Here is a 12,416-nt window from a genome sequence, read left to right as displayed (position 1 = left end):
TTAAGCTTATCTAAATTAGATGTATCTACAAAATAAATAAATAAAAATTGTGTAAAATATTTTTTTTAAAAAAATACTAAAAAATATATAATTGGGCCATAAAGAGAGAGAAAAAAAAGGTCACACAAAATTAGGCTAACGGCTAATACATATTCATATATTTTATATTTTATTTTTTTAATTGAACTAACAACTAAAACTTATAAGTATTTTTTAATTGGACCTTTTTATCAATTGGGCCAAATAGATTTTTTAAAACCCCCTTTAAAATGACCTAAATTAATTAAACAAAATTGGACCATTTAAAATTTTTAATATAGTGCAAGACTAAATTTGAGAGTCTTTTTTTGGACTTAATTTTTGAAGCCCTAGGCACAAATCATACCAGTCTTAGCCTCGGGCCAGCGCTACATAGGACATCCCTTCCCAAAGTTAGATGAAAAAAAAAAAAAAAAACATGCAATTGTGTATGGCATATGAGTCGTGCTATTATATATACGGTGTACTAGTGCTCGTTTGGGAAGAAAAAACTCGGGAAATAAAATAGATTTTTTAGTTTAATAAGAGTCTCAATAAATTTTGAGCAAAATTATAATTTAAAATTTATTTTTGTATTTTAACTAGTCTCTTTTTTATATATACATTCTATCAAACTCTCTATTCTAAAATTTTATTTCATTAAAATATTGTGAACAAACAAGCATAAACAAGTCTCAAGATAACAACAGATCAACACCCGAACAACAGCAGAGCAGCAGCAACACAGGAGGCCGAATCCACTGAGGGGTGGTCGACTAGTCAGGCCAAATTTAAGCATTTTTCTTTCTTTGTTATAGGGCACTCACGGGACATCGGGAAGACATCCTGGTAGACGACCGGCCATGGCTGTTGTAATGACCCCAAAACATGTGTCATATTTATCAGTAATTAATTATGTGTTTATGCGAATTAATTGAAGAATATCTGTTTGAATTAGAAGAATATCTGTTGAGATGAGAACTTTGGGAGTGAAATTGATGACCGTAATGGGTTCAGAAAACGAAATTGAGCACGCCTATGTGATACCGGGAATTTTTAGAGCCATTTGGGAAAATAAATTGAGGACTGAATTTCGTCTGAATCGCTAAGTCATGTTTGGCTCAAGATTATGGCACAATTCTAGTTTTTGTGTGATATATCTATACATAGATAAGGATGTTGACTCTTTGACTCAAAAAGAAGGAAAGAAAATATCTAAGAGAGAGAGAGAGAGAGAGAGAATTCGTGGAAGAGAGAAACCAAGGAGAAGAAGATAGAGGAAAAGGGGGAAATCAAGCTTAAATCTTCCTCAATTAAGTGATCAAGGTAAGGATCTTCTCTAAATTCTTGAAGTAAGGTTGATGCATCAATGATCTCATGGTAAATAAGAGATTGAAAGGGGAAATATGTTTAATTTGAGCATGTATGGCATGAATAGATGATTTATGTTTATATTTGGCATTCTTGAGGAAGAACCTCCATGGATATGAAGAAATAAAGCTTTTACATGAATAGTTATGATTCTTCACCTCAATTCATGGTTTGATCTTGTATATGATGCATTTGGGTTTGTTTAGAAGCTATAATGTGTAATTCAAGTTGTGTTTCAAGTATTTTGGGTCTTGGATTTCATAAATGTGGAAAGTGATTTTGTAAAGAGGAGATTCAAGCTTGGAAGAAGAACCAGAATTTCAGATTTTTGCATGGTCCGCTCGAGCGGAGGGATTCCCGCTCGAGTGTGAAAAACAGCCTCCCAGCAGTTTGGGACTTTTTACAGTACGCTCGAGCGGCCAAAGTGGCGCTCGAGCGGGAAGGCCTTTTTCAGGAAAATTTTGGGGAAGTTGCAGACTTGATTTTAACATGTTAATTGCATCATTTATCATCTTATAAACATGAAATGAAGTAAAGGAAAGAATGAAGTGCATGAATTACAGGATTTAATGATAATGTGTATTGAGAAATGTGTAATATGTTGATATTTGCAGGTCAAGATTTGAAGACCGTGCAACCGGTTTTGGAAACCCACTGTGAGTAACATTTCTGTAAAGATATGTTATTATGAACTATGTTTTAAATGTATTACGTTATGCTATGCTTTGAAATGAGAATGTTTTCCGTGAATGAATGTCCTGATTTGCGAATCTAGTATGGCATCCATAGATAGTTGGGTCATGGGGGCGGGAACATGCAGGCCCATGCGTCATGAGTCATGGGGAACAGCATGGAAGGACAAGCCCATGACTAGTTACGAGATCTCGTAGACTGTTGACTGATAGACTGTTATGAAAGGTTCTGTGGAGTATGCCATTACGTATGTTCTTATGATGACTGATGACTGATATATATGTTTATGATTGATTTATTATGGATTTATGAAAATGTCGGACTTCGTTCACTAACCTCTTTACTGTTGTGTTACTTGCTGAGCTTTAGCTCATTGTTTGTATATATGTATTTATAGGTGAGCATTCTGGAAGTCAAGCCTAGGCGGAGTCCGAGCCGAGCCGCCGTTTTGAAGCCTACCAAGTGTTTTGTGTGCTCCGAGCCGGGGCTAGGCCTGAAAGGCCGTTTTGTGAGCTTAGTTTTGGTTGTGCATATGGCGTGAGCCTATGTTTTGTACATGAATTTTGATTATATGTGATGTAATGTAGTGGATAAATTAACATTTTTTGGCATGTAATGTATGTTCATATAAATGCACAGCTCTTTGGACTATTAGTGGTTATTGTTTTCGCTTCCGCGAGCCCCTTTTTATTTATGTTTTGTATAGCAAGGCCTGTGGTAATCTAGGATTACTAGCCGGTCTCGTTGCCAAACTCCTAGGGGCGAGTTTGGGGCGTAACAGCTGTTTAACCCAGTTTTGCTCTAAAAAATATAATAAAAAATAGTTTATCGTATAAACAGTGCCTCAACAAATCAGTTGAAGCACTGTAGCATCCACAAAATGAATGAAGATTTAGAGAGTCTGATGGAGCTGATATTTACAGCTTTTGCTCTCTACAATACCTTCAAAGCCATTGTAGAGAGGCTGATGGTGATGCTCTAAGATAAAATATCACATCCAACTTATAATTATTACATTTTTTTCTTTCACAAAAGTCAAAAAAAGTCAAAAATTTCATTCCAAACAAGACTTTTTAGCCACAGACTAAAATAGCCAAAAAGTCAACCCACATCCAAACGAATCCTTAAGGAGTGAAGCTAAGGAGGGTAAGAATGGAGTCATCTAGGAAGATTAACGCTGTATTTGGTTGGATGATTTAGGAATGAATTTTAAAAAGAAAAGAGAAAAAGTGTGTAAAATTAGATGAAATATAGATATATTTTATTCATATTTCACTTACCATTTTCCTTTTTTTTTTCAAATTCTTTCACAAATCTCCTAACAAAACACAACGTAAGGAGGACAAGTTAGAATGAGTTTAAATGGCTTAAATAATTATCGAATTGAAATATGATTATTATTTATAATAATTACTCTTGCACTAAGGTTTAAGTTTAAAACAATATTTAAACTTAAAATACGATTATTAATTTTTTTTTAAATATTAATTTGTGTTTAAAAAGTATATGTTAAAAAAATTTAAGAAATCATATATTCTGCAAGAAAGTAATAAGTATAAAATATATATACCACGTTTGGGATACTTCATTGGGATTAAAATAGCCACATAAGATAAAATAGATTATTTTAGTCAAATAAAATAAAATGTCACATCTAATTCACAATCATTTTATTATTTTTGCAAAAATTAAAAAATCTATACAAACAAAATTTTTAACCCTAAATTAAAATAATTAAAAAATCAATCCACATTTCAAATGAGTTCTTTAAAACCTTTTAACACGTGATTTAAATGCACACGTTAACCATATTTATTAGGCTCCGTTTGGGAAGAAAAAAGTCAGACTTTTTTGGTTAAAATAGTCATAAAAAATAAAATAGGCTATTTTAGCCACAAAAAATAAAATATCAAATCCAACCCATAATCATTACAATCATCTTTCACAAAAAAATCAAAAAAGTCAAAAAGCCCTCCTCAAATCAGGCTAAATAAGCCCAGGCTAAAATAATCAAAAAGTCAAAAAATTAAAAAGCCAACCCACTTCCCAAACGGAGGCTTAGTATAAAATTATTATGAATAAATTAAGGTCAAGTTTGGCTACTCAAAATAAGTACGCACTTTTTATCTTTTTATCTTTTTTCTATCACATCACTTCTTTACTTTTTTATACATCTTTTCATAAAAAGATAAAAAATATACTTATTTAGGTCATTCCAAACCACCCCTAAATATTATTATGGAGAATCCCATTCTTGGAGAAGAGGAAATATAAGAGGCTAGCGATTTCGTGTCGCTGAAAAATCGATTTTTTCTTTCCAGCTGGTTTACGTAAAGTGCTTCCTCCCCTTTTTAGTTAAATATCATGAAAAATTTCATGAAACTAATTCAATAGTGAATGCATAACATACAATAAAACACTACAAATACTATAATCTAATCCAAAGGTGGAGAATCTTCATGAAAACTTTTCATGACATTGTTTTCATGATACCTAGCATTATTGTTTTAGTTAGCTCTTCTAGCTTTCCCCTAATAGAAGCAAAAGGCCAATAATACGATGCCACGTTCCAAAGTTTTCCTATTTCTTATATGTTTGGTGATATTTATTTATTTATTTATGTAGAGTCGTGCTAATATCATAAACAAGTATAAAAGAAAATTTTAAAATTTTAATACAATTTTTACACATTTTTAAAATTATCGATGGCCTTAAAAACTGTCATTTTTTCATTTTATAACATAAATTTGGGTTGATTACAATTTTTTATTTTTATAATTTGACTTAAATTTTATTTTATTTTTTTATGATTTTAATTTGAATAATTTGTTTCCTTCATTTTAGGTGTAAATTTTGTTGAGAGCTTTTTTGATAAATCCATTTTCTAAGAGTTTTATTCCATCCAATTCATATTTTTTTTTACTATTCCATTAGGTCCAATTTGAGATAGGAAGACCAAAATACCATTTTCATCTACTTATGTTCCATTTAGTTCACATTATTTTATTATATTTCAATAAGTCCAATGGGTGACATAATTACCAAAATACCCTTAATGTGAATATTCACACCGTCAATATAAATGTTTATATCGTCAATGTGTAGGGGTCTGGCTCATGTCGATCCTCGTGGGTGCCCGGAAAAATTCGAGTCGGGCCGGGCCGGCCCACAAGCCAAAAAAATAGGCCCGACCCAGCCTGTTGATAATATAAATATTCACATTGACAAGTTAACATTCACATTGATAGGAGTGTAAAATTGGCCTGCGGTCCGTGGGCGGCCCGAAACCAGCCCGTCGCCCGGGGCGGGCCCGGGCCGACCCGTTCAGAATATGAATATTCACATTGACATATTAACATTAACATTAACATTGACAAGAGTGTAAAATTGGCCCATGACCCGTGGGCAGCCCGAAGCCCGGGCACGGGCCCGGCCCGGCCCGTTGACAATGTGAATATTCACATTGACATGTTAACATTCACATTGATAGGAGTGTAAAATTAGCTCGCGGCCTGTGGCCGGCCCGAAACCCGCCTGCGGCTCGTGGGCTGCCCTGGGCGGGCCCGGCCCGACTCGTTGATAATGCAAATATTCACATTGACATGTTAACATTCACATTGATAAGAGTATAAAATTAGTCTGCGCTCCGTGGCTGCCTGAAACTAGCCCACGGCCCATGGACGGCCCGGGGAGGGCCCGACCCGGCCTGTTGACAATGTGAATATTCACATTGACATATTAACATTCACATTGATAAGAGTGTAAAATTGACTCGCGTCCCATGGGCGGCCCGGGGCGAGCTCGGTTCGGCCCGTTGACAATGTGAATATTCACATTGACATATTAACATTCATATTGATAGGAGTGTAAAATTGGCTCGTGGCCCGTGGGCGGCCCGAAACCCGTCCGCTGCCCAGGGCTGGCCCGGCCCGGCTCGTTGACAATGTGAATATTCACATTGAGATATTAACATTAACATTAGCATTGATAAGAGTGTAAAATTAGCCCGTGAACCGTGGGCAGCCCGAAGCCCGGCCCCGGGCCGACGCGAGCCCGGCCCGTTGACAACGTGAATATTCACATTGACATATTAACATTCACATTGATAAGAGTGTAACATTAGCCCGTGCCCCGTGGCTGCCCGAAACACGCCCACGGCCCGTGGGCAGCTCGAGGCGGGCCCGGCCCGGCCTGTTGACAATGTGAATATTCACATTGACATGTTAACATTCACATTGATAAGAGTGTAAAATTGACTCGCGTCCCATGGGCGGCCCGAAGCCCGTGGACGGCCCAGGGTGGCCCGGGTTTGGGTCCGGGCCTACCCCGGGCCGCGGGCGAGCTTCGGGCAGCGGACAAGTTTTACACTCCTATCAATGTTAATGTTAACATCTCAATGTGAATATTCACATTGTCACGGGTCGGGCCAAGCCCGCCTCGGGTTACAATTGGGCTTCGGGTCGCCTACGGGCTGTGGGCCAATTTTACATTCCTATCAATATGAATGTTAACATGTCAATGTTAACATTCACATTGTCAACGGGCCGAGCCCGCCCTGGCCCGAGGTCGGGCTTCGGGCTGCCCACGGATCACAGGCCAATTGTACACTCTTATCAATGTGAATGTTAACATGTCAATGTGAATATTTACGTTGTCAACAGGCCGAGCTGGCCCCCCCGGGCCGTCCACGGGCCGTGGACGGGTTTCGGGCAGCCACGGAGCGCGGGCTAATTTTACATTCCTATCAATGTGCATGTTAACATGTCAATGTAAATATTCACATTGTCACGGGTCGGGCCAAACCTACCTCTGGTTGCGGTCAGGCTTCGGGCCGCCCACGGGTCATGCGCCAATTTTACACTCCTATTAATGTAAATTTTAACATATCAATGTGAATATTCACATTGTCAACGAACCGGACCCGCCCTGGTTCGCGGGCGGGTTTCGGGCCGCCCACCGGCCAATTTACATTCCTACAAATGTGAATTTTAAAATATGAATGTTCACATCATTAAATTGCTAATCGTTGAAAAAATATTTATAAGGGTATCAAAATTAAATATAAGGGCATAAGTGTCCAAGAAAATAGTGTAAATGAAGAAAATGGACTTTATGGAATAAAACTATACATACATGGGACTAAATGGGTTAAAAAATTCATTCATGGACTTCTTGGGTTAAAACACTTCTAAATTGGACTTATCAATAAAAATCCCAATTTTATTTAGCTATTTCATTCGAATTTTCTTTAATTTTTCTTAGATATATATTAAAAAACTGACAAGTATTGCATTATAATTAATTTTAAAAAAATTATAAATATACTCCTTGATATTTGTTTTAAATACGAATTGTCCTCTATGATTTTAAAAATTACATCTCGGCCTTGACATTTCGAATTTCATAACAATTGACTCATTTTATTAATAAATTATCAAGTAAATTAATAGTTTTTAATGATATCAAAATTTTATTTTAATTTATAATTCATATAATTTTATTATTGTATAGAAGAGCAGTTAGAAATTTCATTTTTCAGTTAATTCTATTAAATAAAATTCTGACAATGAGATATTTATAATTTTTTAAAGCATAAAGGGTAATTTATGTATTAAACAAATTTCAGAGGTTGTATTTATAATTTATTTTTAATTTTAATTTCTAACTTAAGCAAAAGCATCAAATTGAAACTAGATCTGAAATGTAAAGAATGAATTGTGTAATTTAAGATGATAAGGATCAAAGTAAAAATTTAGATCAAATTAAAAAGGTTAAAAGTATAATTAACCCTCTAAATTTTACTATTAAGGAGTAACTTTGGATGTTTAAAATTTTTATACAGTGTATATTAAATGAATATTATAAAAAATATTAAAAAATTAATTTAATTTTATTAATAAAATTTAAAACATGTTAATAATTGCATCATTTTAAATATAAAAATGTTAATAATTGGATTGGCCGGCAAACGATGGCTTGTTGCCTCGTCATCATCTACGAGAGAGAGAGACAGAGAGAGAGACAGCAGGAGGGTGTGAGTGAAAGAAACAGTGGTGAAACCGGGGTCGATCTGTAATTTCCAAATTATTACCGAACTTGGAGCTTATTAGCAATGGAGGGCTTGTCGTCTTCCTCAAATCTACCCCCCTTATTCACAATCACAAGGCTACCTAATAGCCTTGGACTCTTCGTTTCTCTCATACTCCTCACCTCTCCCACAAAATCCCATTTTTTTCTCAGCTTTCTGGGTCCGATTTTATCTCTTTTTTCCCATTTTTTTTGTTGTTATATATGATTTATACTGGTTTTGGTATTTGCATATCCTAATCTTAATTTGGCTTTTTATGATGTGGGTTTGATGTAGATTTTGGGCGTACCCAGAAATGGAGAATGGTTTGGATCCCCAGATGAGCAACACCTCTCATGGGTCGGAAGATGAGTCTTTGATGGAGATGGGATCTGGAAGTTTTGGGTAATTCTTTAATTTTTTTTAATTTTTTTTTTTTAAATATTTACAATTTCTAACCTATTTGTTTGTTTAGATTCTCTGTCCTTTTTTTTTTTCTTTTTTTTTTTTCTGTTAAAATTTGGACATAATATATATTTGTGTATATATAATTGTCAGGTGCTCACATTACAGAAGGAGATGCAAGATCAGAGCACCTTGTTGTGATGGGATATTTGATTGCAGGCATTGCCATAATGAATCCAAGGTCTTTTAATTTTTTAAAGTTTTTTCAAGTAATATTACTGCTACTACTAATGTTGTTAGTTTTAGTTTGTTTTTGTCCTGCCAAAAAAAAAAAAGAAGTAATTTCATGGTATTTTTTAACATAATTTGCTAGAAATTGATCATCTCAATTGGCATGAAATTCGTGTTGGTAGTTTTAGTTTCTTTATGTATTCAAAACCAAACTAAAACATAAAAAAAAAAAAAAATTGATTTGGTATTTTCAAACAGAATTCGCTTGAAGTTAATCCTCTGAATCGGCATGACATTCCTCGGCATGAATTAAAAAGGGTTAGTGTGTTATTCTCTTTCTTGTTTGTCACAATTATACTCCATAATACATGTATTGACCTGTGAATTCTGTTCTGTAGTTCATTTTGTTTCGTCCTATTTTTGATGTTGTGACTAAGAGACAAATAAGGAGAAAGGGAAAATATCATATTTTTTTGTTATTACCCTCTTTCTTTTTTTTCTTTTTTTTAGGGGGGGTGTGCTGAAAATGGGAATCTTATTTTTTGGGGCTATTTTGGGATCCCATGGATTCTGTGATACAACATTTGGTCTTTGAAAATGTAGTTTTGCCTGGAAACGATAGGGGTTAAATTAAATCACAAGATGCAACTCCCTGTGGATAAGGTTTCATCAACCATCTCTTGTTTCTTTCCTTGGTTACTTTTCATATCTTTTTCTGCATATTTTGCAACCCGGGTTTCTTTTTCTTCTATTTATTTATTTATTTATTTATTTTTACATATATACTTAATGTTTGTAGTGATTATAACATAGAATTCAAACACTAATCTAAATTTGTGTGTGCTCTATATTTGTATTCAGGTCATCTGCTCATTGTGTCACACAGAACAAGATGTAAGTCTCCTTGCTGAAAAGCTTACATAATGATAAAAGTAAAAGCACTAGAATTATTATTTTTTTCTAGTAACAAGGTAGAAAGCGAGCAATGCTTTTCCCATATGGGCTACATTTATCAAAAGGCCAAGAAAATTGTGGGAATAAAGTAAAATTCATGCAATGGGTTTTAAGCTTTCTACCTTCTCGTTTCAGGTTCAACAAAACTGCATCCAGTGTGGGGTTTGCATGGGGAAGTATTATTGCTCAAAATGCAAATTTTTTGACGATGATGTAAGCCTCTTTGTTAGAATTTGTTTAAAAAAAAAATTCAAGCCTAGTTATTATATACTTGCTTAAACAACACGATTTCTATCTCTAGGTTTCGAAGAATCAATACCATTGTGATAAATGTGGAATCTGCAGGTTAAAATCTTTATCATGTTATTCCATTTTCTTTTCATTTCTGTTACAGTTCATATTTTTTCTGCACCCCCTTCTTTCTTCTGGTTTCGTTCTTTTCTAACTTCCCTTATAATGCATTTTAGTTAGTTTTTATTTTCCTTCATAATGCATTCAATTTTTTTATATATATATATTTTTAATTTGGCTACACCATCTTAAAGTACTTTAAATAGTTACTTTCTTAATGAATTCCATTTTATCTAATTAATTTTTGTTATGTTTTCAAATCTCAGAACTGGAGGCAAAGAGAACTTTTTCCATTGTAATAAATGTGGTAAGCACCTATATGAATAGCATTTGTGTACCCTTTTCTTTTCTGTTGTTCATGGTTGTTTTATCATTCTTTCTGTTGGGAAAAATAACAAAAAAACTACAAAAAAGTTGTTCATGAAGTGATGGCTTTGGGAAATTTGTTCTTTCTACTTCAGGTTGTTGCTATTCAAGGTTGATGAAGGATTCGCATATCTGCATAGAAAAAGCAATGCACCATAATTGCCCTGTTTGTTTTGAGGTAAACTTAAAAACAACTTAAAAGGGAACAATAGATCTGCAAACTGTTTGTTCATGCTAAGTTGATCCATTTCTTTGTGCAGTATCTTTTTGAGACAACAAAAGACATCACAGTCTTGCCTTGTGGGCACACTATACACTTGCAATGCGTGAAGGAGCTGGAACAGCATTTCCAGTAAGTAAATGAGAAAATAGAGCAACTATATTATTTTCCTTATTTAAATAAACTCATATTTCTCTGCAAATACCTTTCATATTAACTCAAGTTTGCAGGTATTCATGCCCCGTTTGTTCAAAATCATATTGCGACATGTCTCAAGTGTGGCAAAGGCTTGATCACGAGGTATACCAATGATATCATGCTATACTTACCTTAATTGTATTTATTTGCAACGTGGGTTGTATCCCGACTGACCTATTCAACAAAAAAAATTCAGGTTGCTTTGACACCCATGCCTCAATTGTACAAAAATAAGATGGTAAAGATGTCATATGATAGCTAATCTGCAACTCTGCGTATCTCTGACTTTGTCATTCCGCGTATTAACAATTTGGTGTTGCAACTGATTAGGTTTGGATCCTCTGCAATGACTGTGGAGAGACATCTGAGGTAAATTTTCACATTGTGGCACATAAGTGTGTAAAATGCAACTCTTACAATACAAAGCAGACACGAGGAGGCCCTGCTTCGTGCTCATCAGGAGTTGAGGAGATGGTGAGATGATTTCATCTAAAAATTAAACGGGGTAAAGAATTTCTGCTCGGTGATTTACCAAGCTCATTCAAGACATGAGGGAAGGGCAGGCATGTTGTTCATTGATTATTATTTACTGATTCAATTGTAGTTTTCATTTGTTTGCTAGTATTCAGAGGCCAGATTCATTTGAGACATGAAGGGTGGGCAAGCATGTTGTTCTTTGATTATTTACTGATTCTTAGTTTCACTTGCTGATCTATCTATTTTGCCTCTTGATTTCAATCTAATATCTAAAAAGTTATTAAAAATTGGACTAAATTGATACAATGTCAAAATTTCAAAAAAAAAATTGATACAATTAGAACTATATGCATCAAATTGACATAAAATACAAACCAGGGGTAAGTGATTTGACTTTTATTGTTTCTATGAAATGAGACTATTAGGTTTGGTTGGGGATGTATTATTGGCAACAGCTGCAGAATGTTTTTATATTACATGTTTCATGTTCTGTCAACAGTCTACAAGAAATCTATGATAGTTGTGCTACTTATGACCTGTCAAAACAAGATGAGCTGGGAAGTTCTAATTCATATAAAATTTATTAATTTTTTATTATTAATTCATTAGCATTATAGATGGAAAAAATATGTTATCATGTGTCTTATTAGAAGAGAGGTGGGACTTATTGATTGGTGTAATTTACTTTCCTTTATTTTATTTATTTTTTTAAAGGGTAAATTACACTTACTACGGAAGTTTGAGTTTAATATATATCACTTCCGGACGTTTAGAAAATTACACTAACTCCTCGATTATTGTAATTATTTAGACAGAATGAAAATATTGAGCTCATATATTCTCTTTTCTTACTTTGTTTTAGGCATAGTTTGGGAAGTTAGTTTTGGTGGGTTAGGGGCTAAAATAGCCACAAAAAACAAAATAGGTTATTTTAGTCACAAAAAACAAAACATCAAATCCAACCCATAATCATTACACTCCTCTCTCACAAAAAAAGTCAAAAAAGTCAAAAAGTCAAAAAGCCCTTTCCAAATCAGGCTTTTTAGCCCTAGGCTAAAATAGCCA

At 34.4% G+C, this 12,416-nt stretch overlaps 1 protein-coding gene across 4 annotated transcripts; it reads left to right on the top strand.

Moving 5' to 3' along the window:
* The first annotated feature begins 8,026 nt into the window (after nt 1-8,026).
* LOC114277131 (E3 ubiquitin-protein ligase RZFP34) lies at nt 8,027-11,587 on the top strand. 4 transcript variants are annotated; one of them, XM_028218973.2, is made up of 13 exons: nt 8,027-8,330; nt 8,447-8,554; nt 8,708-8,795; nt 9,044-9,103; nt 9,647-9,679; nt 9,875-9,952; nt 10,041-10,084; nt 10,357-10,397; nt 10,552-10,634; nt 10,717-10,808; nt 10,907-10,976; nt 11,071-11,112; nt 11,205-11,587. In XM_028218973.2, exons 2-13 carry the CDS (start codon nt 8,466-8,468, stop codon nt 11,355-11,357), a joined length of 873 nt encoding a protein of 290 aa, XP_028074774.2. In that variant the 5' UTR covers nt 8,027-8,330; nt 8,447-8,465; the 3' UTR covers nt 11,358-11,587. The 4 variants fall into 4 exon arrangements, with proteins under 4 accessions (XP_028074774.2, XP_028074776.2, XP_028074775.2 ...); XM_028218975.2 differs by lacking the exon at nt 9,044-9,103 and having other exon boundaries at nt 8,039-8,330; XM_028218974.2 differs by lacking the exon at nt 11,071-11,112 and having other exon boundaries at nt 8,042-8,330.
* The last annotated feature ends 829 nt before the right edge of the window (nt 11,588-12,416 follow it).

This window comes from Camellia sinensis, chromosome 3, assembly GCF_055761805.1.
Source record: "Camellia sinensis isolate YWXY chromosome 3, ASM5576180v1, whole genome shotgun sequence".
NCBI classification, from domain to species: Eukaryota; Viridiplantae; Streptophyta; class Magnoliopsida; order Ericales; family Theaceae; genus Camellia; species Camellia sinensis.
Note: the sequence above shows the minus strand (reverse complement) of the source record. Positions and strands in the feature narration are given on the sequence as shown.

Excerpts from the sequence above, each read along its gene's own strand:
- LOC114277131 (XM_028218973.2), top strand. The coding sequence starts at position 8,466 with ATGGAGAATGGTTTGGATCCCCAGATGAGCAACACCTCTCATGGGTCG. Across the intron at positions 9,104-9,646 it reads CTCGGCATGAATTAAAAAGG|GTCATCTGCTCATTGTGTCA; the intron begins GTTAGTGTGTTA and ends ATTTGTATTCAG. Across the intron at positions 10,635-10,716 it reads ATTGCCCTGTTTGTTTTGAG|TATCTTTTTGAGACAACAAA; the intron begins GTAAACTTAAAA and ends TTCTTTGTGCAG.